Below are 26,855 nucleotides of genomic sequence, written 5' to 3' on the forward strand. Positions count from 1 at the left end.
ATGTTCTTGTGGCAGTTTCTAAAGCCTGTCAAACTTGTATTGTAGCATTAAAGAAATATGTGCATCAAAAATCAGAGTTGCTGAAAACCAGCAGCAGGGCTGGGAGCATTCTGGTCGCTGCAGAGTCTGATCCTGTCCCTGAGGCACTACAAAGGATGAATTTGGATAAATTTCAGCCTCTGCAGGCGGAGGGCTGCATACACCTGGACAGAGAGGAGGATGAAGGCTTAGTTTTAAAGCAAAGGCTGCTGAGAGATGGAGGTCTAGGAACTTTCTGGTGAGGATGACTTCTTGTGTTCTAAGCATGGGGAGCTCTGTCTGGAGCGTCCTTGGGGATTTTTGAGCATGAACGCAGCAGCGGGTTTTCTAAGGCAGGATCCCTTTCCTGGTGTGTTTGCAAGCCCCAGAATATTGGTTTGCTATTGAATAGCAGTCCTGTTCGTGTGTGAGGCCTGATGGGCTTGTGCTTCGGTGAGTGAACCAGGAAAAGCTCTGTGCCGTCACTGCGCTGGAAAAGGAGGCAGAAGGCTCTGGAGCAGAAGCTTCCCCCGCTCGGTGGTGAGTTCCCTGCAGGCCGCCCCCCCGCCGGGGCTGCGGGAGGTGATGCTCTGCTCCCCCCTCCTCCTGTCGCGGCGGCGCCGCCGACGTGCGTTTGTTTCGATTTCCAAATTTTGAGAAGAAGAAACTGCTGAGGCTCCCGCGCCTGTGCCTGTTGCGGAGGGCTCCGGCAGCCCGCTTTTAGCTTCAGGGGTGCGCGGTGACACCCGCGCTGTCCCGGCGCCAGCTCCCGCCCGCCGCACGTCACGCCTTTCAGGCGCCGCCCCCGCTACGCCTCGGTAGTGGTGGCCAATCAGACGCTGCCTCCGCCGCGTTGCCGGGCGGAGGTCGGGGCCGCTAACCAATCGGCGCGGCGGCGGGCGCCGGGGTGGGGCGGGGCCTGTGGCGGGATGGCGGCGGCGATGACGAGTGCGGCGGAGCGGGCGGTGCTGGTGAGTCGGATGGAGGGCCCGGGGCTTCCCGTGACCAGCAGCGGCGGCCCGGCCCTGGGCGGTGCTGCCCCTGCTGGGACCTCCACAGGCCCGTTCCGGGCGGGCGCGGCCCGCGTCCCTATCCCTGGCTGGCCCGGGCCTAGGCGCTCTGAGGGCCGGCCGCTCCCCGCCGCGGCGCTGCCGAGGTGACCGGCCGTGCGGCCCGCACAGGTCTTCGGGCCGGCCCCAGGCTCGGCTGCCGGGCTATCCTCGAGCCCGCCGCCACCCGCAGCCGTGGGCTCCTTCTTCCGCTGCTCTGACGGCCGACGCGGTGGTGTCTCCCCGCGGCCCTGCGAGGGTGGGTCGCGGTCGCTGCCCCGAGCCCGGTGCCGGGCCGGTGCCGGAGGCAGCCCTGCCCGCGGTAAACAACGCGGTTTGACCGACCTTTGAGCTTTTCGTGGTCAGTCCAACGTGCTGCTGGGTGGAAGAGCAGCGGGCAAAGGGTGGGCAGGCACATCAAAGAAGCTTTGTTGACTTGGCAAAGGTAGGAAAGACAGGGGCCAGCTGACACTGCAGACACCTCCTGGGGCCTGAGCTGCAAGGAGTAGCGAAAGCTTCCTATCTAGGGAGGGAATTGGAGGGGTGCATCTGGGCTAGGCAGAAAGCTGCATGTGAAAACTATTTTTTTTCTAAAATTGATGTGATTTGGAATCGCATGACTAGCATTCCTCAAAAATACAGATGTGTAGTGTACAGACATGGCAGATGAACTTGACCTGGTCTGAAATTAATGCTATTCATCATTGCTAGGGGGATGAAAGACACTGATGATGACCGGCAACCTGATCTAGTGGAAGATGTCCCTGCTTGTTTCAGAGGGTTTGAGCTACAGGACCTTTAAAGTTTCCTTCCAGCCTAAACCATCCTGTGATTCCATGATTCTAGGGTTTGAAGTGGAAGCGACAAAATTTGTGTGCATGGTGACAGTGGGTTGGTGGAGACACTAAAGGCATCTGCTTTACTTAGGTGATTTCTGTTCCTTTGGGAACCTGGAGGAGAGTGAGTGTTATGGAGAATGAAAGAGCGAGGGATCCAACATGTCAATATGATCCCCAGAAACCCAAAATGGGATTAAATGGTGAAAGTCAGTGGTCCTGTACTGGACTGAAGGATAACAGGGACTCCTACCCAGGTTTGTTGTGTGTACTTGCTTTGGGTGAATCTTCGTTGAAACAAAAGCGTCCTCATCCTGCTCCTCGTTTAGATAACTCTTGCATAAGGTGACAACATATGCTGTTATTTTGTGTTTCTCATGGTGAACAGGAACAGTCTAGTGGAGAACCCACAGGCTTAAATTTCTGAGTTGACCACACCTTTCCAGTTTTCCTGTGGGCAACCTGCTCAATTCATTCCTTTCCAGTACTTCCCATGTGGAAAATATATCCTGTCTTACAAGGTAGCAAGTGTCAATCTCTTCTTTGTCCCTGGCTTGCTTCTGTCTCCACTCCTCTGATGATCTTCTTTGTGGGGTCTTGTGGTTTAACAGGAATACTTAACTGTGGCTTGAGGATCTGCTTTATACAGGCTTCTCTGTAGCAGGCAGCTGGTTGAGACCAGCAGTGCGTTGTCTGATTTGAACTTGTTACTGAATTTTCCCAAATGGTTGGGAGTCCTCAGGCTTTCTCCCCTCTTCCCCCCACTTTTCAATTTAGCTGCTTTATTTTTCAGCTGCTGTTGTGTGGTAAAATGCCACTTGAGGGGCGGGTTGGGTAGGAGCACTTTAGTTTTTGTCTTTGCTTCTCGCCATTGAATTGGCAACACGTTTGTGCACAAGTAGAGTCTGTTTTGCCCGTGACAGTAGTTGGTAAGGGATCTGCCTGTCTTTATCTCAACTCGCAAGCTTTTCATCTTATTTCCTCCCTGGCTTGTTGAGGAGGGTGGGTGGGAGAGGCTGGGTGGGTGTCTGGCAGCTGGCCTGCGAAGGCCAGCCCATCTCAGCAGCTTAAAAAGGTGCCCCAGATTTTGAAGCAGCAGGATCCATACTTTGCTCTGAAATTCACATCCCGTGCTGCCTGTTCTTTCCTAAAGCTGTGATTATTCCTACAGTGATTTGTAGGAATGCTACTTTGTTAAATGAAGTCAAACCAAGAATGAGGACCATTCACTTGGTTGGGGCAGAGAAGTGGAGAGTAAGGCCTTTCAACAAATCAGGAAGAAATCTTTTTCTTTTCCTACCAGCATGTGATTTAAACAGCACGGACATAACAGAATACTTCGAACTTAAATAATTTTCATATGTGGCTTAGAGATTTGTTTCCAGTGTTAGACTTCTATTGATTCCACTGCTATCTTTCCACAATTTAGGAAGAAGAATTTAAATGGCTTTTACAAGAAGAGGTCCATGCTGTTTTGAAACAGCTGCAAGATATTTTGAAGGTAAGGTTAATTTGCTTCATCTGTTCTTTGTATTGTGGGTGTGTTTGCTCTCCTATGTGAGGAATGGTGGCAGATTTTCCCTGGAGGAAAAAATTTGTGGTAGGGGGTGCACCTAAAGGTCCATCACGCATATCCAGTACTGTCCCAAGTGTTTGCTTGCCCTCTGGTCTCGAGGACACACAATAAAGCTGATTTCCCCTAGATTGCTCTGTAATTGACCCTCTTTCCTGAGAGAGCTGCTTTGAAAAGGCACATGGAGGCAGCCAGACCCGTCTCCCAGGCATTTGCCTGAGATGTGAATATTTTCTGGAACAGAGAATCCGGATCTGCCTGTAACTGTCATGTGATGGTGGAAATGAGCGCAATGGCCTTTAGCTGACAGGCTACTACTTGTGCAGTAATTACTAGCATGCACTCTCCTCACTTAAAACCATCCTTCTCTCGATACACCCACTTCTCTGCCAGCACCTGCCCCTTCCAGGGGTATGAAGTGTTCGGCTGAGCCAGCCCTGAACTGGCCAAAGGGGATTGCACAAGAGGTCACCACTCTCCTGCAAAGACATTTTTTGACAGGCCCAGCCCTGTGACGCTGTGAGGTTTCAGTGGGGATCGGCGGGTGGTGCAAGAGCGCGGGCAAAAATGTGGAGGTGAGGGGTGGGTGCTCGAGGTGGTAGGGGTGCTATGGTGCTGACCCAGGACTTGACTCAGTAGCAGGTGACAATAACCTGCAGTATCTGTGTATATAGTATCTGTTTTGAAGAATTTGTCATAGTTTTAAGAGTGAAGTGTGATTAAAGGGTGATTGTTGGTTTGTGTGTGGTTGTGGGTGTTTGTTTTGATTTTGGTGTTTGGTGTTCTGGGGGTTTTTTGGGGGGGGGGTGTTGTTTGTTTTTGGTTTTGGTGGGGTTTTTTTGTTGGTTGGACTCGATGATCTCAAAGGTCCCTTCCAACCAAAAATATTCTGTGATTCTGTAAAGGACAAGTGCCAGCCAATATAACCAGTCAGGAGGGCAGATTTTCACTCCAGACTTCCCACATGGGTGAGGGACCAGCAGTGCTTGCGCTGCACAGGCCAGGGCAGCGAGCATGCCGTGTGGAGTGCCGCTCCTGCTGCAGATGGCTTGGCCACCCCACTGGGCATTGGCTGCCTCCCCTGGCTCCCAGGCTCAAAGCCAGAGTGTGGGATTTCTGATGCCTTTCTCCACGAGCCACACACAACACAGCCTTCCCCTGCACTGCGTCTGTCCTGCAGGAGGGTGAGGGAACATCTCTGTGCTTTACTAGGTGGTTTGCAGGAGGCTTGCAAAGCTGACCGCTCTGCATTTGCCCACTTGCCTGCATCTGCATTTCTGCTCTTGCCATGGCTTTGTCGCTGGCTTGTGGTACGCTGGGCCTGGGTGGATGCTCCAGCACTCACTGTGTCCTCTCTTGGGCAGGAGGCCTCTCACCGATTTTCCCTGCCCACCAGTGGCTCAGGAGGAGCCGTCAAGCAGGAGAACTTTGTGCTGAGCACATTGGGGTAAGTGGTGGTGGTCGGTAGATTGCTGGTGCTATGCCAGACTGTACTGGGGGGCTGTACCCAGGCTCCTGGCAGTGCCAGTGTTTGTGCTGGGGGCTTCCCTCTGCGGCAAAGGGCGCTGTTCCCTGAGCGTCTGCAGCAAAGGTCTGTACAGCACCCTCAAAGTGAAGGGGCTTTCTTTGATATGAGATTTCGCCTTAAGGAAAGCAAACAAACAAACTCATGGCAGGTTAACGTAACAGCCTGTAGCTGTGTTCCAGGGGGATGCCTTAGCCAGACTTCTGCTGTTTCCTACTAACACCTATACTGTAGTCACTGATTCCTGTTGGTGGGTTGTATCAGTGTGCTGCTGTCAGCAGTTTTGCCAAGGGGCATTTTTGTGATTCTGGGTGTGGGGAGTTGCAGTTACAAGACCTGAATTCTGCTCTTGGCTCAATTTCTGACTCTGACCATGGACAAATCCTTTGTCCTATCTCCCTAAAATAGCAATAATAAATCTACTTCGCACAGAGCAAGCTGAGACCTGTTTGTAACAGCAACCAAATTGTTGACATAAGCATGGGATCAGAAATGAACATAATGTTTTAGGCAGGGCAGCTAGGGTGAGGTGACTCATAAAGAATATGACAGCAGCTGGCTGCAGGCAAGAGCCAGGGACTTGAAAGTGTGTGTAGAGTTCATCTGCATCCCCCAGCTGACCCTGGGAAGGAGGGGGACTTGGCTAGCTGTATGGGACAGGGAGGGGCAGTGTTGGGTTGGCAATTTCGGTAGGTGTCTCTTGCCTCCTGTGACTTGTGTTTCCCAGATCTTTCTTCTCATTCCAGCACAGACCAGGTGAAAGGTGTGTTGACGCTGCAGGGAGATGCCCTGTGTCAAGCTGTGAGTACTTGCTGTGCTTCTTGCTTTGTACTACCATCAAGGGGTGGGAGTCATACTTATTGCACTTTGACTTCAAGGGGGAGGCCATCCTAATTATGCTTTTCCAGTGATCCATTAGTATTCGTTGTCAGTCTTCCCTAATAGGCCTTAAATCCTTAATGTTTCAGCAACTGTTGAAATTTTTCAACTCTGTGGTGAGTGTCAACTCTCCAATTCCTATGGAGTCAACTTCCATAGGAATTCCTTGCCTTTACCGCCGCTGTGGTGTAATATCAGATTTCCTAGGGGGCCTTCTGAGATGAGGTCATGTGTATCCTGCTGGGATCCCCATTCACTGAATGCCTTTCAGCTTATCCTTTGTATTAACATCTTCCTGTAGAGGACTGAAGTTCTGGCTGTGCCAAGACTGCTGAAAGCAGCTTGCCAAGATGGTCTGGGAGACAGAGTGGAGTGGGACTGGCCGTCTCCATGTTCTGCATATGGGGATTGCTTGCTCTTCATGTGTTTGTTTCTTTCTTCAAGGACGTTAATCTGAAAATGCCCAGAAATAATCAGCTGCTGCACTTTGCATTTCGGGAAGACAAGCAGTGGAAGTTGCAGCAGGTACTGTTAACTTTAGATGCCTACCTGTCTGTAGTGTTTGCGCGAGCTACTCCAAGCAGTAGCTGTAACCCCTCGCTTTTTGAGAGAGAAGGTTATGTTCTGTCCTACATTAGCTCCAGTGGTAAAACATAAGGGAGGAAACAGATGTAATTAAATTTAGTTATGGTGCTAGGAGAGAGAGGTGGGTTCCTGAAGTGCCAGCAAGCTGAAGGCTGCCTGCATAGAGCAGTCATAATCCTTTAAAAGGAGTGCCTAGGGTGCCCGTGCAGTACTGGCCTTGTGTCTGCTTGTAAAACGCAGGCTAGCAGGGCAAAGAGCAACCTCGGAGGCTTTGAATAGCTTGTGCTCATTCTCTTACAGAAGGGGTTTTTTATGCTGACAACAAATCTCACTGCATTGTGCTCTTGTAGCATATCTGAGTTCCCCCAGTTAAGGAGTTAAAGGGATGTGGCTGTCTAGAACACTGAATGTCTTTCCCACCATTTTGCTGGGAGGTACCCCATTTCAGGACCTGATCTAGGGCCTGATCTTGAAAACATAGTTTCCCGCAGTTACTTTGTGACAGCTGGGTAGGCTGGAGAAAGATGCATTCCATGTACTTCACTATGCCATGGCTCGGATTCTCCTAGGTGATCAGCGCATTTGGTCTTGAGTGCAGTTTCCAACAGCTGCTTTGGCAGTGGAGTGAAAGCTCTAACCAGTAATATTGTAGAAATCTAGAAAATTTATGTTCTTGAGATGTTAATACCAAAGCTGACCGAGTTAGTTTATGCTTCACAACAAGGCAAGGAAGTTTTTGTGGTAACGCTCAGCAGTGCATCCTGGTTTGTGGGTGTTTTGTACTTAGTTGATAGGCTTTTACCAGCTTTTGTGGAAAAGACCTTCCTTTCTTTACTTGGAAGAGTTTTGTGTTCTGATATTGTTCAGGTGTGGAATGTGAATGCCTAAGGGACTCTGTGCAGAAACTTTTACAGTGATCACATGGAGATCTTTGTCCTGTCCAAATTAAAAATGAGCATTTGGGAACTACAGACCCGTTAGTCTCACCTCCGTCCCTGGGAAGGTAATGGAGAGACTCATTCTAGATGTCATCTCCAAACAAGTTGAAGAGCGGGGGGTTATTGGAAGTGGGCAACACGGATTTACCAAGGGTAAATCATGTTTGACCACTCTGATAGCTTTCTATGATGCCATAACTGGTTGGCTGGATGAGGGGAGGGCAGCAGATGTCATCTACCTTGACTTCAGCGAGGCTTTTGACACTGTCTCCCATAACATCCTCATTGGAAAACTAAGGAAGTGTGGGCTGGATGAGGGGACAGTGAGGTGGATTGAGAACTGGCTGTGTGACAGGACCCAAAGGGTAATGGTTAATGGAACAGGTTCAAGCTGGAGGCCTGTAACCAGTGGTGTCCCCCAGGGGTCAGTACTTGGTCCAGTCCTGTTCAACATATTCATCAGCGACCTGGACGAGGGGACCAAGTGTATCCTCAGCAACTTTGCTTATGATACCAAGTTGGGTGGGGTGGCTGACACCCCGGAGGGCCATGCTGCCATCCAGTGAGACCTGGACAGGCTGGAGAGCTGGGCAAGGAAGAACTTCATGAGGTTCAACAGGGAAAAGTGTAGGGTCCTGCACCTGGGCAAGAAGAATGTCAGGCACCAATACAGGTTAGGCGTGGACCTGCTGGAGTCAAGTTCCGAAGAGAAAGATCTGGGAGTCCTGGTAGACAGCAAAATGACAATGAGCAAGCAGTGTGCTCTTGTGGCCAGGAAGGCCAACGGAATCCTGGGCTGCATAGGGAAGAGTGTGGCTAGTAGGTCGAGGGAAGTCATTCTCCCCCTCTGCTCTGCACTGGTGAGGCCACAACTGGAATACTGCATCCAGTTCTGGGCTCCCCAATTCAAGAGGGATAGGGAACTACTGGAAAGAGTCCAGCGAAGGGCAACGAGGATGATTCAAGGATTGGAGCATCTCCCTTATGAAGAAAGGCTGAGAGAGCTGGGACTCTTTAGCCTGGAGAAGAGAAGGCTGAGGGGAGACCTTATTAATGCCTATAAGTATCTGAAGGGTGGGCTGAAGGAGGAGGGAGCCAGACTCTTTTCAGTGGTTCCCAGTGACAGGACGAGGGGCAACGGGCACAAGTTGGAACATAGGAGGTTCCACTCAAATATGAGAAAGAATTTCTTCACGGTGAGGGTGCCAGAGCCCTGGAACAGGCTGCCCAGGGAGGGTGTGGAGTCCCCTTCTTTGGAGATTTTCAAGACCCGCCTGGATGCAGTCCTGAGTAGCATTCTCTAAGCAATCCTGCTTCAGCAGGGGAGTTGGACTAGATGATCTATATGGTCCCTTCCAACTCTAAAAAAAAAAAATTCAGTGAAATTCAGTGAAATCTTGAAATATTGTGAGTTTCTTCCTTAGTGAGTGGTGCCAACTTGGAGTTTTGTTTCTCTGTGCAAAGTCAAGTTATCAGTAAGAAATTGTAGTATAGACATGTTTTTGAGGAACACAAGTGCAGGCACACAAGTTTTGAGGAACTTGATTAGAAAATGGAGCAAAATCAAGGGGGAACAGGAATAATGCAAATCCTTATAGTAGCTGGATTGGCATTGCTGGGTTGGCAACACTGCCAGTAACCACTTAGCTTGCTGAAAAGCATCTGGGAGATGTAAAGGCTGGAGGTGGTGATGTTTGGAGATGCCATAGTCCAAGTACCTGCAGAGTCTCTCTGCAGTCTGACACTGGACTTCATCATCTCTTCTTTCTGCAGTCTTCAGTGCCCTGTGCTTTCTAAGAGCAGGGCTATTGTGTGATCCCTGAGCTTCAGGTGAGAAGGAACCAGTGCCCAGATCTATGCCAGGGAGGCCTCTACAAGGCTGAGCTAGGATCTGGGGTTGCTGGGGAGCAGTGTAGTTGTATCAAACTGCAAATAGCCCAAGCTGTGTTACCTGTCTTCCAGCAGCCACCTCTCATGCAGGCTTCCCTGCTTACCTTTTCCATTTATTTCACCCTCTGATTTACCTCTTTGCTTTTTTAAAATTTTCCTGCTGCTGCTTGGAACTGAACACAAGTAACTTTCTCCTAGGGCCATTTTTTTCTTCCTCTGGTTTGTCCTTGTTCCTACGAAAGCATTGGGATACACCCATCAACCTTGCTTTGATAATTGTCTCCTGGCTAGAAGCTGTCTTGCTTGAGAGGGACTTGACCTAGCTGTGTCCTGAGTTTGGTCAAGTTCCACACAAGCAGCGCGATGGCAGCTTGATTGCTGGAGATAATGCTCAACCCCAACAATTATAGCTTAGAAGAGCTCTGGAATACTGCCAGAGACACTGTATTAGAAATCAGTGTTTGCTGGTCGTTGTTGCTATTGATGTAATTTATGTCATTGGATTTAGCTCTATGTAGTTTCTAAGGAAGAAATCATTATTTGTGACTGCCGTTTATCATCAATAGTGAAAATTCCTACCTGAACAGTCATCATCAGGGTCTTCCCAGGATGAGAGTGCCTGATGTCACTGTTCCTTCAGAGCAGCAGCAATATTTTTATTGACAGTTCAGGTTGTAGCTATCAAACTGCTTTGCATCTCCAGTCTTATAAGTGACGAACCCAATAATGCGTCTGGGCAGCAGTGGTAGATTTGTATTAGTAGGTGTCTGGTACTCAGAGAGAAATGGTCTCAACATTTGAGGCATCCCCATTTTCGTAGGGCCAATGAGATAACCAGGAACCCTCTACTTCCTTGTGTTTATTACAGAGAGTGTTTCTTTAATAGGGCTTTTTTCTACCTTTGCAGATCCAGGATGCTAGAAACCATGTTAACCAAGCCATTTACCTGCTTGTGAACAGAGATGTAAACCACCAGTTCAAAACAGGCTCAGAGGTTCTCAAGGTGAGGAGAAAGCCTTCCCTACTTGGGTAGGAACATGCATTTTTCTTCCCTCCATTTGTTGTTTTAAAAACAGTTAATGCTCGTTATTCTCTTGAGTCTCTTACTGGAAATGGATTCCCCATTTATACCCATGGCACATTCCCTCCTGTGCTCTTCCATGCTCTTCCCTGTCAGGGCTTTTGAGGAGAGAAGGGATGAGGCAGGCATCAGCAAATAAAAGATTAAGGTTAGTACTCGTGATTTACTGACGATTTGAAAGGGACTTCTGACTTGCCAGTAGTAGTTTATAGATTCAGGGTCCAGGCCGGAAGGGACCTCCAAAGGTCATCTAGTCCGACCTCCCCGCAGTCAGCAGGGACACCCCCAACTAGACCAGGTTGCCCAGGGCCTCGTCGAGCTTCACCTTGAATATCTCAAGGGAAGGGGCCTCAACCACCTCCCTGGGCAACCTGTTCCAGTGTTCCACCACCCTCAGAGTAAAGAACTTTTTCCTAATATCCAGTCTAAATCTCCCCTTCTCCAACTTAAAACCATTGCCCCTCGTCCTGTCACTGCAGGCCTTTGTAAACAGACCCTCCCCAGCCTTCCTGTAGCCCCCCTCAGGTACTGGAAGGCCGCTATGAGGTCTCCCCGGAGCCTCCTTTTCTCCAAGCTGAACAACCCCAGCTCCCTCAGTCTGTCCTCATAGGAGAGGTGCTCCAGCCCCCTGATCATTTTGGTGGCCCTCCTCTGGACCCGCTCCATCAGGTCCATGTCCTTTCTATATTGAGGGCTCCAGACCTGCACACAGTACTCCAGGTGAGGTCTCACCAGAGCAGAGTAAAGTGGCAGAATCACCTCTCTGGATCTGCTGGCAACACTTCTTTTGATGCAGCCCAGGATGTGGCACATTGCCTGCTCATGTCCAGCTTCTCGTCCACCAGCACCCCCAAGTCCCTTTCCTCAGGGCTGCTTTCTAACACCTCATCCCCCAGTCTGTATTTATACTGAGGATTGTTTCTTCCCAGGTGCAGAATCCTGCACTTGCTTTTGTTGAACCTCATGAGGTTCATCTGGGCCCACCTCTCCAGCCTGTCCAGGTCCCTCTGAATGACATCCCATCCCTCTGGTGTATCGACAACACCACACAGCTTGGTGTCATCTGCAAACTTGCTGATGGTGCTCTCAATCCCTCTGTCTATCTCTTTGATAAAAATGTTAAACAGTACTGGTCCCAGCACGGACCCTTGAGGGACACCACTTGTCACTGCTCTCCATCTGGACTTAAAGCCATTGAGTACCACCCTCTGGGTGCGACCATTCAGCCAATTCCTTATCCACCAAACCGTCCACCCATCAAATCCGTATCCCTCCAATTTGGCAAGCAGGATGTTGTGAGGAACCGTGTCAAAGGCCTTACAGAAGTCCAGATAGATCACATCCATAGGTCGCCCCTTGTCTACTGACCTAGTCACTTCATCATAGAAGGCCACTAGGTTAGTCAGGCAGGACTTGCCCCTAGTAAAGCCATGTTGGCTGTCCTGAATCATCCCCCTGTCCTCCATGTGCCCAAGCATGGCGTCCAGAAGGATCTGCTCCATGATCTTCCCAGGCACAGAGGTGAGGCTGACAGGTCGGTAGTTCCCAGGGTCCTCCTTTCTACCCTTTTTAAAAATGGGTGTGATGTTTCCTTTCTTCCAGTCTGCAGGGACTTCACCTGACTGCCATGACTTTTCGAATATCATGGAAAGTGGCTTTGCAACTTCATCAGCCAGTTCCTTCAGGACTCTGGGATGGATTTCATCAGGTCCCATGGACTTGTATGTCTTTAGATTCCTTAGGTGATCACGTACCATGTCTTCAGTTATAGCGGGATGGACTTTGTCACCTGGATCCTCAACTTGTGGGCCATCAACACAAGAGCTAGGAGGAGAGGGGTTGCCAGTGAAGACTGAGGCAAAAAAATTACTGAGAACTTCTGCCTTCTCCTCCTCCGTTGATACAAGTTCCCCACTGCTGCTCATTAGGGGGGGTACATTTTCTTTAACCTTCCTTTTCTGATTAATGTACCTGTAGAAGCCTTTCTTGTTTTTCTTTATGTCCCTTGCCAAGCCCAATTCTAGCTGTGCCTTGGCCTCCCTGACCTCATCCCTACACAGCCGGGCAACATCCCTATACTCTTCCCAGGTTGCCTGTCCCTTCTTCCATTTCCTGTGTAGCCCCATCTTACCCCTTAGTTTGACCAGCAGGTCCCGGCTCAACCATGGTGGTTTCTTGCCTTCCTTACCCAATTTCCTACATGTTGGGATTGAGATCTTTTGTGCTCTATGGAGAGCATCCTTAAAGATCTGCCAGCTTTGTTCTGCTCCCTTGTCCCTAAGGGCAGTTTCCCATGGGGTCCTATTTACTAACTCCTTGAAGAGTTGGAAGTTCGCTGTCTTAAAATTTAGCGTCCTGATGGTGTTCCTCTTGGGCTTCAAACTTCTTAAGAGAGTGAACTGCACTAGAGCATGATCACTGCAGCCTGGACTGCCTTCAACTTTGATATCCCTGATGGCCTCACTTGCATTTGTGACCAACAGGTCCAACAATGCATCTCCTTGAGTAGGGCTGGTGATTTCTTGTCTCAAGATAGTTGATATGGTCTGATACAGACCAGCTGCTGCGTGGCAGTAAATCCCAGCCCTCTGCTTGGAAATGCTCTCTGAAGCTACCAGAGTTTCGACTTACTCGTTAGAATCCATCACAATATCAAACATGAGAAAGCTAACCCTAGTCTCCACATGGGCAAGGGCTGCTAATAGAAAGAAGCTAGGTAATAAAACTATTTCCTTTTGGGTGGAAGCAGGGGAGAGAAATTAGTCATAATGTAAAATGCCTTAATCTTAGCAGTCATGAGCTCTATAACACATATATGTTGCTTTCCACTTTTTTTCTGGAAAAGGACGTCTGTCTGAATAGAGCCTTTGAATTGTGGCTTCTGGCAGGATTGGACTCACAATGAGCTGGTTCTTTTATCTAATGCCCTAAATCATAGACAGTTATGAACAGGGAGGAGGGGAATTCAGCAGTTATTGTACCTGATATGGGAGTGGGGAGACTAGAACACAGCTTGTTTTTCCTTAAGGCATGCTCTTCAAGAGAGCTGATGATGAGTTTGTCAATGCTCTGTGGCATCAGTAATTGATCTCATGTTCTCTTCTTATTCTTCTAATGAATAGCTGTTCTCTTTTCAGTCCCTAGTATTAAACACTCCTGGCCTGTCTCACAAGTGTTTTTGAAGGTGGTAATAAACTGCATTTATGCGGAATCCATCCTGTCCCATTAAGTCCCTGAATTCCTGGAAGGGCGGCGGTGGTGGTGGTGCTCTTTGTTGTTGTAACACTTGCAGAAGGCTGTAGGATTGCAGCACAATGTCCAGAGGTGTCCAGGGATTGCCACTCAGCAGTGTACTGTATGTTATCTTGTAGCTTATGGATGCTGTGATGTTACAGCTCTCAAGAGCCCGAAATCGGCTTACCACTCCAGCCACTCTGACTCTACCAGAGATTGCCTCCAGTGGTCTCACGGTAAGTATGTGGTGGTCTAGATTTCCATACAGTCTAGCAGCATGCAACAGTTAGGATATTATGCTACATCCTGGTGGAAGTGGATTTCTGAAGTGTCTCTGAAGCAGAAAGAGAGAGCTGAAGTAGGTGTAAATCCTGAGCATTTTTGGCTGCCCTCTTATCTTCCTGTGGGAAAAGCAGATGACTTGGCCTTGAGGACTCCGGTTCTCAGAGACTAAGTTGTATTCTCTGCCCAGGAAGCTTGTCCAGGGATGATTTGCCATTGTGAACACTGCTTCATCGTCTTGTCACCATCGTGTACACACCATTTGATCAAGTGCAGCAAGAGGAACAACCATTGCCTGCAAGCTGCTCAGTCTTTCTTTCCTAAGGTCCCTCACACTGTGGGGTAACTGTAGTATGGCTTAGGAAAAGGTGGTGATTTCCCAGCATTAGAAATAATATTCCTTTCACTGACGAATAAACTACTTATTTTCTCACCAGAAAATGTTCACCCCTGCTCTGCCTCCAGACATCCTTGTGAATTTCTATATTAACCTGAACAAGCTCTGCCTGACTGTCTACCAACTCCATGTGCTGCAGCCCAGCACAACCAAGGTGATGCCTGCTGTCTCTTCAGCCTTGTTTATTTACCTTCCCCTACTTCCCACTGTGAGGAGGAGATTGCACTGCTACATGGTACAATGTTATATGCATAAGATAATGCAGAAATGACTGTAACTGGTGTTAAGTGTCTGTGTTCAGATTTGCTGCAGACAGAACCCTGGCTCCAAATCTTGTTTGGGGCATGGCCACTTAGCCCAGAAGAAAATACCAGTGCCCTGGAGAAAGCCAGTAACTGGTTTTTGCCAAGTAATGCTTCATCTTGCAATATAGTTTGATAATTTTGGAAAGGCATAATTCTGATAATCTAGTTTACGTTGAAGTAGCATCTTGGTTTTCTGAATAGAGTTTTGATGAATACTTCTCTGCTTCACATCTTGGATTTGGGTCAGCTTGATGTCCTGTAAAAACAGAATTAAACTCTTAAGCTTTATGAAATGCAGTCCTTATCTTTTGATTTTATTCTGAATCTTCTCATCTTATTTTTGTGGTGCTAAAATTTGGACCTAAATTGGACTCGGCCACTGTATAGAATTTTTTTCGTGAAGGAGCAGAAAGTGATCAAATGACATGGATTCCATATGAATGGAGTATTCAGAGAGAGTATAGGCATTTCTTGATGTCAGGCTACTGAAAATGCGAACGGTAAACATCCTTCTTCTAAGCAGTTTGTTTACTGTGTCAAAATCCTAATGACCTTTTCCTTTTCCTCTAGAACTTCAAGCCATCTGGAGGGTCTATTTTACACAACCCTGGAGCTATGTTGTAAGTACAGTCACAGCAAGGGCTCTCTAACAGTTGTAGAAGTATGCTGAGGAAGAGATCCAAATGGCTGTACTCAATTTTGACTATAGCATCTATTAAGTGGAGAAGCTGGACTGAGTTGCGTGCTGTGTCTGTGTCTGTGAATGCACAGGTGCCCATAACCGTGCTTCTTTAATGACTCGGTCATAAAGTCAAGAGGATGGGGCTGGTCTTTTTTCAGTGGTGCCCAGGGATAGGACAAGAGGAAATGGGCACAAACTTGAACATAAGAAGTTCCACCTAAACATGAGGAGGAACTTCTTTCCTGTGAGGGTGGCAGAGCACTGGAACGGGCTGCCCAGGGAGGTGGTGGAGTCTCCTTCTCTGGAGACATTCAAAACCCACCTGGACACGTTCCTGTGCAACCTGCTCTGGGTGGACCTGCTTTGGCAGGGGGTTGGACTAGATGATGTTCCAGAGGTCCCTTCCAGCCCCATATCATTCTGTGAAAGGTCCAAAGGTGTGGCTTTTCAAGATACAGCCCACCCATACAGTGCCATGAGTTTGTCTAGAGATCAGAGCTGTCAACCAAATTGAACATCAAGTTATTGGCATTGCTGTCTGCATTTACTGCTTTTGTGCCTCTCTGGAAAGTGGTAAAGTTTCTACCTTAAGCCTATTAGATTTAGCTTAACTCTAAATCTGGTCAGAGGTAGACTGAGAGTTTGCATTCTAGAACTTTGCCAGGTGCTGTTTTAAATGTAGTAGAAATCATAATGATCTCTTCTGTGAGAATGGAGGACAGTTGAGTTTTGTGTTCTGTGCTGTTGTGTGTGAAACTGTGCTCTTTTTCCCCCACTCCAGTGAGTTTGGCAACCAGCGGTATGAAGTCAGCCATGTCCATAAAGTTGAATGTGTTGTCCCATGGTTAAATGATGCCCTTGTCTTCTTCACAGTTTCACTGCAGCTTTGCCAGCAACTGAAGGACAAGGTAATGGCCTTAGAGAAGGGGCTTTGTTTTTAACTCTGGATTTTGAAAGGACTTCAGATCTCCTAAAAATCTGATGTGATGTTATTCTGTACAACGTACATATAAACTGAAAACAAATCATGAGTCAATGCTCTGGAGCCAGGGAGCTGGCTGGCACTGCCTGGCAGACAGCCATCTGGGATAAGTGTAGTAATGTGGCAGATGTGTTTGCTGTACCTAGTGACTAGATGGAGAGGAGCAGGTAGACACTTTTGTGTTCTCAGTCATGAGCTGGATGTGAGAAAATGCCAGGGTGCTGTAGAGAAGGCATGGAGACCTCAGGAAACTAGATTCCAGCAGACCAGTGTTCAGTTCCAGCTCTGCAGCTGACCTAGCTGCCTCCTTGAGCAAGTAACTTTGTGCTCCAAGCTTCTTCATTGACAATAGCAGCAAATCTGCCCTTCTGGAGTGCAGTGCTGAAGCACGTAATACTATAAAGCTCAATCTTCGTGCATGCTTTATATGTTCCTTCTTCTATGACCCAAGGGATACAGGAACTTATCTGCTTTTCTTCTTGCTTTCCAGATATCTGTTTTCTTCAGTTACTGGAACTACAGGCCATATTAATTCTCTGTGGATTGTCCAAGCCCTTCCAGCTTCTCCCCGTTTGTTTTCAACATGCCAGCTGAGTTCAGGTCAGCCTGAGGAGTGCTGTGGTTCACTACCATGTGGCCCTCCATAGGGTAGGGTCAGTGTATCCAGAGACACAACTTTACTAGCCTTGTCTGGGACTGCTGCGTAAGCAGGGCACCAAGCCATGCGGTTGGCGAGAGCTTCCACCTGTCTTTGTTCGCATGTGCGTTCTGTGGGTTACACTTTCCAAACCTTGATGAATTACACTAGCCCATTACAGGGGATGGGGAGCTGTGGACCACTCTCACTAACCTTATTTGCACACAGTGTTGTAACTAACTGCTGGACTGTGAGCTGGCTGGGAAGGGATGAAGACAGACTAATATAATACACCACAAAAACTGTAGGGCATGTTGCTCCATGTAGTGAAATATGTTGTTGTGATCTGGTCCAGCTGTGGTTATGACTAACCCTGAGCTTCTCCCTCTCCTATCTGTTCTGTCCGTGCTCATGTGATTGATTCCTCTTTGGAGATATTCTCACTTGCTGCTGTTTGAACTTTTTTTTTTTTTTTTTTTTTCCCTGGCATCAATGTGATAATACTTTTTTTTTTTTTTTTTTTTTTCCTAAGACCTAGTTGGGCCAATTGGTTTTTTCCAGGTTTAGTTTTTTGTTTTCACTGCCAGCCTTTGGAGCTGCCTCGGTACCTTGAGCACAGCTGTGCAGTCTCACATCCTGTCATTAAACCCAAAGCGAGTACCATATTGTTACTACGATTTGCTGCCTGCACATGGATGCTACAGTATGTAACTTGTCTCTCTAGCCACTGATAACTGTGAAATAAAGATCCTTAGACCTGCCATGCTCCTGTGGGCTGTCAGTGCTGAGAATGAAAGAGTATCAAAATTATGTGTGCTCTTTGAAGTGAGTGACTGTTTTTAGTTATACGTGCTGGATTACTGATTGCTTTACTGGGAGGACAGTAGTGGTCTCTGAGGGCGGAGCTGGGCAGCACTTCAAAGGTTGGACCTGGTTTGCGTAGCATCAGCACAGTGCTGTCTGACACCCGACTACTACCTGAAGACCTTCTCCGAAGTTTGCTTGATGGTCATGTTCGGAAGAGGCTGAAATTGGGCTGGGTTCGCTCATGGAGCTGGTTGTCAAGTGATGAGGAAGCATCACCTGTCTCCTGCTTGACTCCAGCTAGCCATGTCCAGGCTGTGTTTCCGGTGGCTTTCCTTACACAGGTGGAGTACCTTACCCAGGAGCCTACATGTGTGCTGACGTGAAGACTGCAGGCTTACGGAGGTCCCTGCAAAACACCAGGACTATTGGAGCCTATCTTGACAGCGTAGTTGGAAAACACCAGAATCCTGGTGTTTTCCAAGTGCCATCCAGAATGCTGTGCTCAAAAGGAAGAGATCACAGAATTACAGAAGAGGTTGGAAGGAGACCTCTGGGGTCTGTCTGGTCCAATTCTCCTACTCAAGCAGAGCCACCCAGGACCATGTGCAGATGGCTTTTGAATAGCTCCAAGAAGGGAGACTAGGGATAGGTTTGTTGCTTTGATTTTTTTTCTTTGCTGCATAGACCTCTGCTCTGGGCATGTGTGGCCTACCTTGTCTTGTCTGCCACCTCCCTTTCTGTCCCTTTGTAACATCCTTGGGATCCTGAGTGGGTTGGTGCCAGCCAGCCTTGTTACTGCTGCAGCATCCTTCTCTGACCACTTGACACTTGGTGCCATGCTTGGTAATATTACACGTGCTAATATCACAGGTTGCAGGCAGTAACAGAACCGACACTTGAGTATCAGGCTGTGACGGATAAATCTGTTTGTTAGCAGGTAATAAAAGGTGGAAGGCAGAGAGGCCTGGATGGGCTGATGCAATAGCAGACCCATTACTGATTCCAGTCAATTAGGCTTATGATTAGTTGTGGTAATGAACCCTGGGTATGCATTTACCAACCCTTGCTCTGTTCCAGACCATTTTCTGCTTAGAAAGTGATTGCGCATGTGTGGAACTGCTCACCATTAACAGCTTCTCAGGTGAGAGTATTTTTGTAGTTAATAACCTCTCTGGAGCGGTCTGCGCTCTTCTTTAACTCTCCCTGTGTGTGGAGGAGGCTCCTTTTAATTCACACCAGTGTGTACAGTCCAATTAATGTTCCCACATCCTCTCCAAGTCAGCTTCCTGCTGATAGGCATATAACATGCAACCCAGTGTGTGTCGTTTTCTTCTGATGAAAATAGTCGTCTTCAGTTCTGGAGGGCAGGAATGTGCAAAATGGAATACCCGTCTGATCCCAGCTCTTGATGCACAGTGGCTGTGTCATGAGGACTGCAAGGTGGCAGTGGTAGTTGCTGCAGGACAATGCCTAGGGTATTGTTACAGAAGAACAGGGTAATGGCAAGCTGGGTGGGATTCAACAGGAGAGTCTGGCCCAGAGCACTGGGCTGGTAGCCTGTGATTTGAAAACAAGCGTCCACCAATTAAAAGACTTAACAGTCTGTTGCTTTTCCCCACTAAACCTCTGAGCACAGAAGAAAATTTTAGAAGGCCCTAAGGGCTCTGCTTTTGCAGCCCAGTAAGGTTGGTACTGGGATAGCTACTGGCAGACCACTCCTCCCTTTGCAAATTCAACAGAATGGTGTTGTGGGCCACAATCTTTGGCAAGTGCTTGGGAGCATGAGGTGTGCCTGAAGTTTGGGCTGCTCTGCGATGCTGCAAGCACTTTTGATTGGTATGTGCACTGATGAATGCTTCTGTGTGACTGGAGCAGAATAAAATAATCACACTGTCTTGCCTTTTCCTCGTCTGGGTTATTATTCTCTTTTTTTTTTTTTTTTTAGCTACTTTTGGGGAAGCTATAGTTCTCATGAGCAAAACCTTTTCTGGTGGCACATTTCTTTCTCCCTTTTGTCCAGGGAATCTCTGCTTAGTCTTCAGGGGAGGTCTGCTGCTTAGATCCACTGGCTGCCTGCTTTTGATGGGTCTAGCAGTTGAGTTGCTGCTGACTGGATGCTGCTGGTTCTGGAACCACACATGACACTGATCCATGGGCCTCTACTACTGAACTTCTACATATCCTTCAAAAAGGAATTAGAGTTGCCTGAACTAAGATTGAGAAGACACTTCCTGGGCAGCTTTCAACAGCAGCACTGTAGCAGGGCAATGACAGAGCAGAACCACAGACCAAGAGAGCAACGAATAAAATCTGTTTTATGGCTGCCTCTAGCCTACCTCAGTCTGAGCAGCTATTTCTGTATTGTCCACAGAGTAGCGACAGACACCAAGCAAGAAACCCATGGTACTCTTCCTGGCATCTCAGCACTTGCCAGACAAGAACATCTCCTTGCTGAGCTCAGTTAAGGCTGTTTGTGACGTTATAATCATTTTCTGGAGATGGAGTTGAAAGTACAGATATCTGTGTGTGCTGATGCCAGTCTGCTCAAGTATTGCCGCTGCCAGGACTTGCTTGGAATTGCACCTAACATCCCTGGCCTCATCCTGCCTTCCAGCTATGATGGAAACATTGGAAGGGCATATACCACCACTTCTATTCATGAGTACGTGCTTGTCTGCCTTTCAGGGTGTCACCTTCTGGAGTTACTGTTCTTGGGACAGAATTGGACCTTTCTTGTTTTGTATGTACCCTAACACAAAGAGTCACCCTGCCCCATCATGGGATCACCTGTGGGGACACAGAATATCACACTAAAGCAGAGGGACTATACCAGTTGAAAACCTGGCTACCCCTGAGACTGTAAGGATTCTAGGTAAATGGGGTGATGCTTTTTAAATTGGAGGCATTGCTAATCTTCAGGATGAAGAACAAACTTTCTCTTTGGTGCCCCAAGCATCCTCTGCAAAGACCATAGGGAGGAGGGAGCCACTGGGCCCTTGCACAGACCAGCTTTGTTTTCACATTCTTTTGTGTCCTCTGGGAAGAGTGAGGCAAACTTTCTAAGAAACAAAGTTGATGCAGTACAACATAAAGGAATCCGGTTCATGTGCTCCAAATGTCTCTACAGGGACTAAAAAGGTTCCAAGAAGCTGTGGCTGTGCTTTGAAGCATCTTCAGAGCCTTGTGCTGCCTCTTCTAATGGATATTCACAGCCAGGGACAGTGCCATGCTTTGCTTTCAGTACAGCTGGAAATTAAGCCTGTAACGGAAGGGCTGGAGCCCAAAATGCTGAAAAGAGGCATAGCTGGGCCTCCCATTCAGTCATCCCAGAAGGGACTTTAGTGTGAGGATGCCTCACAGTGTGCTTTGGTGATCAGCAAGTGGGAGCTTGGAGAAGGGTTCCAGCCTCTCGCTGGAAGAAAACAATACTTTATCCTCCTTCTCCTTGCTCTCACTCCCTGGTGGTTCCCATGACTGCTGGCTCGGGGCGGGGGGGGCAGGGGGCACTCATTCTCCACTTTGGCTGCAATAGCTGAGGATGATCTATGGCTTGTAGCTGAAAAGTCTGCCTTAAGGTACTGTATCTTAGGGAGATTGTGGGGTAGACTGACTCAAGTGGGTGTATTGTCCTAGGATGGCATTGCAGGTACCGTGCAAGGGGTTCACATTCATCCATGTACAGAGAACAGGAAGGGCAGTAGTAGAGAAGGGTGGAAGTGGCTGGGCAGCTCTTGGCCCTCAGGAGAAGAGAGAGTCCGATTTCTAGGTGCAGCAGAGAGAAGAGCACAGGAAGTGTCATTCTGTCCAGCCGTGAGGTGGAGGCGTGTTTATGGTTCTATTGCCAGGTTGTCTATGCCCACTTTCCTTCTGGGAATCTGGTTGTTTTGGAAAGGGATGTGTCATTGTAAAGAGGGGCAGGAGTTTGTGCATGCACAAATTAAAATAGTCTCCATGCTTTTTCTATGCTCAAGGCCAGGTATCACTTCCCTCCCCCAGAGCAGTGCAAAGGTCCTGGGCACATCTGTGCCTGCTCAAGCACATCCAGCCTGTTCTCCCCTATTCCCTTCCCTGGGTGAACACCCCCCACCCGTGGTGGCAGGGCTGTGTTTCTCCTGAAACACAAGTGTGTCTCTGCAGGGGAGAGCAGGGTTTGTCCAGTGCTCTGCCTGCTTTCCTCCTCCCCTCCCACCCCCTATTTCAGCAAACACCACAGATACTGCAGGATGGGCCGCAGCTTTGGGAGCGCCTGTGTGTCCCAGGTCATTTTTGGGTGAGCAGTGGGGGTTTTATCACCTTGCGTTGTTTCGGGGAGTGTCTGAGTCACGGTTGCAGCAGCAGTGGATAAGCACCAGGAGCTGCAGCAGAGGCGTAGTCCCTGGAGAAAAGTGAGCAGTTACATCACCATCAGCCTCTTCGTCTCCTTGTTAGCATCCTGTGTTTCAGCAAGTACCCTCTTGGCTGTCTGCTCCCTTTTTCCCCTGTTAGCATTGCAGCACTTTGAGTGAAGTGCTGTACATCACACAGGGCATGGAACCTCACAAACACCATCTGAGCCCAGGCTGGCTAGCATTTGGCAAGGTGGTGGCATGGTTATGAAAGTGGTCTTGCAACCAGGGAATGTTTCCTCCAGGCACCTGTATCTTTGCTGCTGTTGCTGCCTTTGCCTGCTGAACGTAAATGGAGTGGCTGCACTCTGCCACTCTTCCTCCAGGGCTATGCTGCTGGGGGCCTGCAGGAGTTGCTGGGATTAGGGCAGCATTGAGAGAAGCTGTCCGGCACATGCCTCGTGCTGAGTGATGCACTCATCCACAAAGATGAAGAAGATAGCAAGGGCAGCGATGTCCCACTTGGTCTCAAAGAACCTTTTCCTTGCCAGGTGGCTTAGGAAGCCATGGATCTCACTTTCCAGGTCTGGGCTTTGGCTTGTTGTCTCCATTTCTGCTCAGAGCTTATCCAGGTGGCTGACCTATGGACCTGCTGGGCAGCAAGACAGTTCCTGCTAGCAGGGGAGACTGGAAGAGAAACGCAGCCACGTGCTGCCGGTCCCTCACTGGAGGATGCAGGCCATTGCCTGGGGAGAGCGTGATCCTTCTAACCCTGACTTAGGGCCTTGACTTAGGGCTGGCCTTGCAGGGCGGGGAATGCTGTGCCCGGGCTAGAGCAGGAGCTTGGCAAGACTTCTATGAGGAAAAAGCTGCCTTCATTTTATGCAACTGCTATAGATGCAGGCTGTTGAATCAGCGTGGCACCCTGCTCTCCTCCACAGGCCTGGTTGGCTGGAGGGAGAAGTGGGACCATGCCTGCACTGCTGCGTGTGTGCATGGCAACAGGAAGGGCTTCCAGCTTTTCGGAAGCCTGGGCTGCCGGAGGAATGGGCAGAGAAGGCAGCAAGGAAGTACTGAACCCTGTGGCTGCCAGGGCTGTAGGGCCCTTCCTGCAGGGAGAGAGGGCAGGAGAGTGAGGCCTTGGCTTGGGCTTCCCTGGCCCAGCTCCTCAGAGCAAGGGGTGGTGTGCTCTCCCCCTTTCTCCCCTTCCACCCCTGCCCCAGCTCCTGCCATAACCATCAGTGGGAGCTGTGATGAGTTGCACCTGGACTTTGGGGGATGGCCGGCAACACAGCCAAAACACTGTCTGGAGTGGGGACCTAGATATTTTGTTCCTATGAGAATATGACTATAGGTCAATTATCTTACTCTATAAATAGTGCCCAAGAGCTCTCCTGTATGGCAGCGGCTGCATGCCAGGATCTCCCCTTTTGTGAGGACGCTCGCTTAAGGTTCTACTCCTCGAGGTTGAGAGATTCCTTGCCGCAACAGATTCTCGGTAAGTGACTAATAGCATGCTAAACTTTGAAATCTTAGCTAAGTAATATAAAAGGTTGATTGCGCATATATAACCCTTTAGACAAACGGTTGACCAAGTCTGGGATTAGGCTTGGATCGAGCCGCACCTAGACCCCTCTCTGAGAAGGAGTTTAGAAAGCAGGGGGGTCCTTTCTGAACCTCGTGACTCAACGGGAGGGTCTCCCTGACAGCTTGTGTGACCCTGTCCTCTCTGCAGGAAATAATAGAGTGTGCCTCGACATCGAATCTCGTAAAACACTGTCATGTCCACTACTGATTTTGTTAAATCACTGTTTCACCTTAATAAATATTTCACTACTTCTCTCTTACGAGTGAAGTTAATCACACCGCCCGCGACAACCCCACGCTGTCATCCCTCTATGAACCCTCATGCAAGGTCTCATGGGAGCTGCCTCCTGCACCACCCCCAGCCCCACTCGCCCCCCTCTCCACCCCAAATATTCTTTCCCCCCTGCTCCCCCAAGCCCCCAGCTGCCTACAAACTCTTGTGCGAGTCCTCATGCAAAATCTCCTCACGCCCCACCATCCACCCACCCTTCTCCCAGCCCCCAAATCAACCCTAATCCCCTCCCCTGCCTCCCCCAACAATCCTCGTGCAAGGCCTGATGAGAATCCCGGTGTGAACCCTTGTGTGAGAACCCCTCATGCACTACCACCTCCCCCCCCTTACACTGCAAATCCCCCCTGCACCTCTCCCCTGGCCCCCACCGAACCCTGATGCAAATACTCCTGTCAGTCTCCTCATGCACCAACCCCTGCCCTCCCCCGCTCCCCATATCATTCCTCAACCCCCCCACCCTCCCGAACTCCCCTGTGAACCCTCCTGTGAACCCCTGTGCAAGGCCTCATACAAATCCTCGTGCAAAAATCCCCTCGTGTGCCACCCTCCACCCCCTCCCCAAACCCCTCTCAACCCCTCCCCCACCCCGCTGTGAACCCTCGTGCAAATGCTCCTGCAAGACCTGGTGTGAATTCTTGCCCTAAGCCTTGTGCAAGCCCCTTCCTGTGCCATCACCCACCCCCGAGCCCCCTCCCCTCGAACCCACCCTCCAACCTTTTCCCCACCCCCCCCCAAAACCCCTCATTCCCCAACGAACCCTCCTTTGAGGCCTCCTGCGGATCTTTGTACAAAATCCCCTCAAGTGCCACCATCCCCCCTCACCCCACAAACCCTCGCGTGACCCCTTGTGCAAACACTCTCATCCCATCATCCACCCCCTCCCCACCCTCCAGATCCCCTGTCCACCCCCTCCCCTGTCCCCCCCAGCTCCCCAGCCCCCTACCACAAGCCCTCGTGGAAATCCTCGTTCAAAACCTCGTGCAAAACCACCTCGTAGGACACCCATCCCCCACCGCTCAAATTCCCCCTCAAACCCCTCCCGAACCACCCCAATATTCCCCACAAACCCTCGTGTGAATCCTTGTACAAGCCCCCTCGTGTGCCATCCCGCTACATCCCCCCTCCAACCCCTTCCCCACACCTCCAACCCTCTCCATCCCCCATGAACCCTCGTGCAAAACCCCATTGCACAACATCCACCCCCCCTTCCTCTCGCCCAAGCCTCCCCTTCAGATCCCTCCCCCACACCTCCAACCCCCTGCCCCACACGAACCTCCATGTGAGCCCTCATACGATGCCTTGTGCAAATCCCCGTGAAATACTCATGTGAGCCCTGTTGTGACACCATCCCCCTCTCCCACCCCCAAATCTCCCCACCTCTCTACAAACTCTCATGTGAACCCTCGTGCAAATCCTCATGCAAGGCTTTGTGAGAACAGTCACATACCATCATCCACCGTCTTCCCCCTCCTCCACCCCCAAATCACTCCCAACCTCTCCCCCACCCTCCAACCCCTCCATGAACCCTCCTGCAATCCCCCGTTGCAGCCCCCCTACCTCCCTTCCCCCTCCCCCAATAGCGCCCCCAAACCAGCCCATGAAACCCTCGTGCAAGACTTCATGTGAAGTTTTGTGCCAATCCTTGGTGAACCCCCTTGAGCGCCATCCACCAGCCCCACCCCTCCCCCACCTCCCTCCTCAACCCCCCCATCCCCCTCAGCGCCCTACAAACCTTCCTGCACCTTCCTCCCCACCCCCTACCAACTCTCCTGGGAACAACTTGTGCAAGGCCTTGTCTTAATCCTGGTGAAAATCCTCATGTGAGCCCCCTTTTGCCCCACCCCACAGCTCCCACACCCCAAAATACACCCCCCAAAACCTTTTGCAAATCCTTGTGCGAGGCCTTGTGCAAAATCCCAACCCCACACCATCGTCCCCCCCATGAACCATCGTGCAAGGTGTTGTGTGAACACCCTCCTGCCCCCCATCCCCCTCTCCCCCCTGCAACAGCTCCCAGATCCCTACAAACTCTCATGTGAGTCCTCTTGTACTGCCTTGTGCAAGTCCTTGTACCAAATCCCCTGAAGTGCCACCATCCTCCCCTCCCCCCCCCCCCGCCTCGTGCAAAGCCTCCTGGAAAAGCTCCTCATGTGCCACCCCCACCTCCCTCCCACAGCTTCCCACCCCCAAATCCCCCTTCAACCCTCTTCTTCACCCTTCCTCCTCCCTCCCCTGCCCTACAAACCCTCCAAAATCCACCCCCCTCCACCATCCCCTAACCCCCCCCAGCTCCTCTCCCCCAACAAACCCTCGTGCAAACCATTGTGCAAGACCTCACGCAAATCATCAAGTGAATCTTTGTGGGAGCCCTTGTGCAACCACCCTCATGCACCACCATCCATCCCCCTGAACGTGCAACACGCCTCAACACACAATATGCCTCAACATGCAACAAGTCACAACATGAAACATGCCTACACACCAAACACACCTCAACACAGAACATACTTTAACATGCTTCAGCACGGAACATGCTTTAACGTGTCTCAACATGGAACATGCTTTAACATGCTTTCCGTGTTTATCCATGTGCAGCGTTGAGGCATGTTCCGTGTTGAGACGTGCTCCATGTTGACGCATGTTGTGTGTTGAGGCATGTTGTGTGTAAAGGAGTGTTAAAGCATGTTGTGTCTTGAGGCATGTTAAAGCATGTTGTGTGTTGAGGCTTGTTGTGTGCTGGGGCGCATTGCATGGTGAGGCATGTTAAAGCATGTTGCATGTGGAGGAATGTTCCGTGTTAAGACATGTTCTGTGCTGACACATGTTGCGTGTTGAAGCATGTTAAAGCATGTTGAGTACTGAGGCATGTTCCCTGTTGAACTGTGTTGCGTGTTTAAATGTAATGTGTTGAGGCACATTGCATGTTGAGGCATGTTAAACCATGTTGTGTG

The 26,855-nt window shown here is 49.7% G+C and overlaps 1 protein-coding gene across 3 annotated transcripts; it reads left to right on the plus strand.

Annotated features, from left to right (window-relative positions):
• Nucleotides 1-928: 928 nt before the first annotated feature.
• ROGDI (rogdi atypical leucine zipper) lies at nt 929-19,597 on the plus strand. 3 transcript variants are annotated; one of them, XR_012463528.1, is made up of 12 exons: nt 934-989; nt 3,333-3,404; nt 4,841-4,923; nt 5,748-5,802; nt 6,325-6,405; nt 10,201-10,296; nt 13,746-13,844; nt 14,328-14,441; nt 15,163-15,212; nt 16,056-16,182; nt 16,747-16,856; nt 17,455-17,654. XR_012463528.1 is itself a non-coding variant. In XM_074158422.1 (11 exons), exons 1-11 carry the CDS (start codon nt 948-950, stop codon nt 16,786-16,788), a joined length of 861 nt encoding a protein of 286 aa, XP_074014523.1. In that variant the 5' UTR covers nt 929-947; the 3' UTR covers nt 16,789-19,597. The 3 variants fall into 3 exon arrangements, 1 of the variants encoding a protein (XP_074014523.1); XR_012463527.1 differs by having other exon boundaries at nt 946-989; nt 17,426-19,595; XM_074158422.1 differs by having other exon boundaries at nt 929-989; nt 16,747-19,597.
• Nucleotides 19,598-26,855: the final 7,258 nt, after the last annotated feature.

This window comes from Numenius arquata, chromosome 14 (assembly GCF_964106895.1).
Source record: "Numenius arquata chromosome 14, bNumArq3.hap1.1, whole genome shotgun sequence".
In the NCBI taxonomy this organism is placed as follows: domain Eukaryota; kingdom Metazoa; phylum Chordata; class Aves; order Charadriiformes; family Scolopacidae; genus Numenius; species Numenius arquata.

Excerpts from the sequence above, each read along its gene's own strand:
- ROGDI (XM_074158422.1), top strand. The coding sequence starts at position 948 with ATGGCGGCGGCGATGACGAGTGCGGCGGAGCGGGCGGTGCTG. Across the intron at positions 990-3,332 it reads CGGCGGAGCGGGCGGTGCTG|GAAGAAGAATTTAAATGGCT; the intron begins GTGAGTCGGATG and ends TCCACAATTTAG. Across the intron at positions 13,845-14,327 it reads TTGCCTCCAGTGGTCTCACG|AAAATGTTCACCCCTGCTCT; the intron begins GTAAGTATGTGG and ends TTTTCTCACCAG.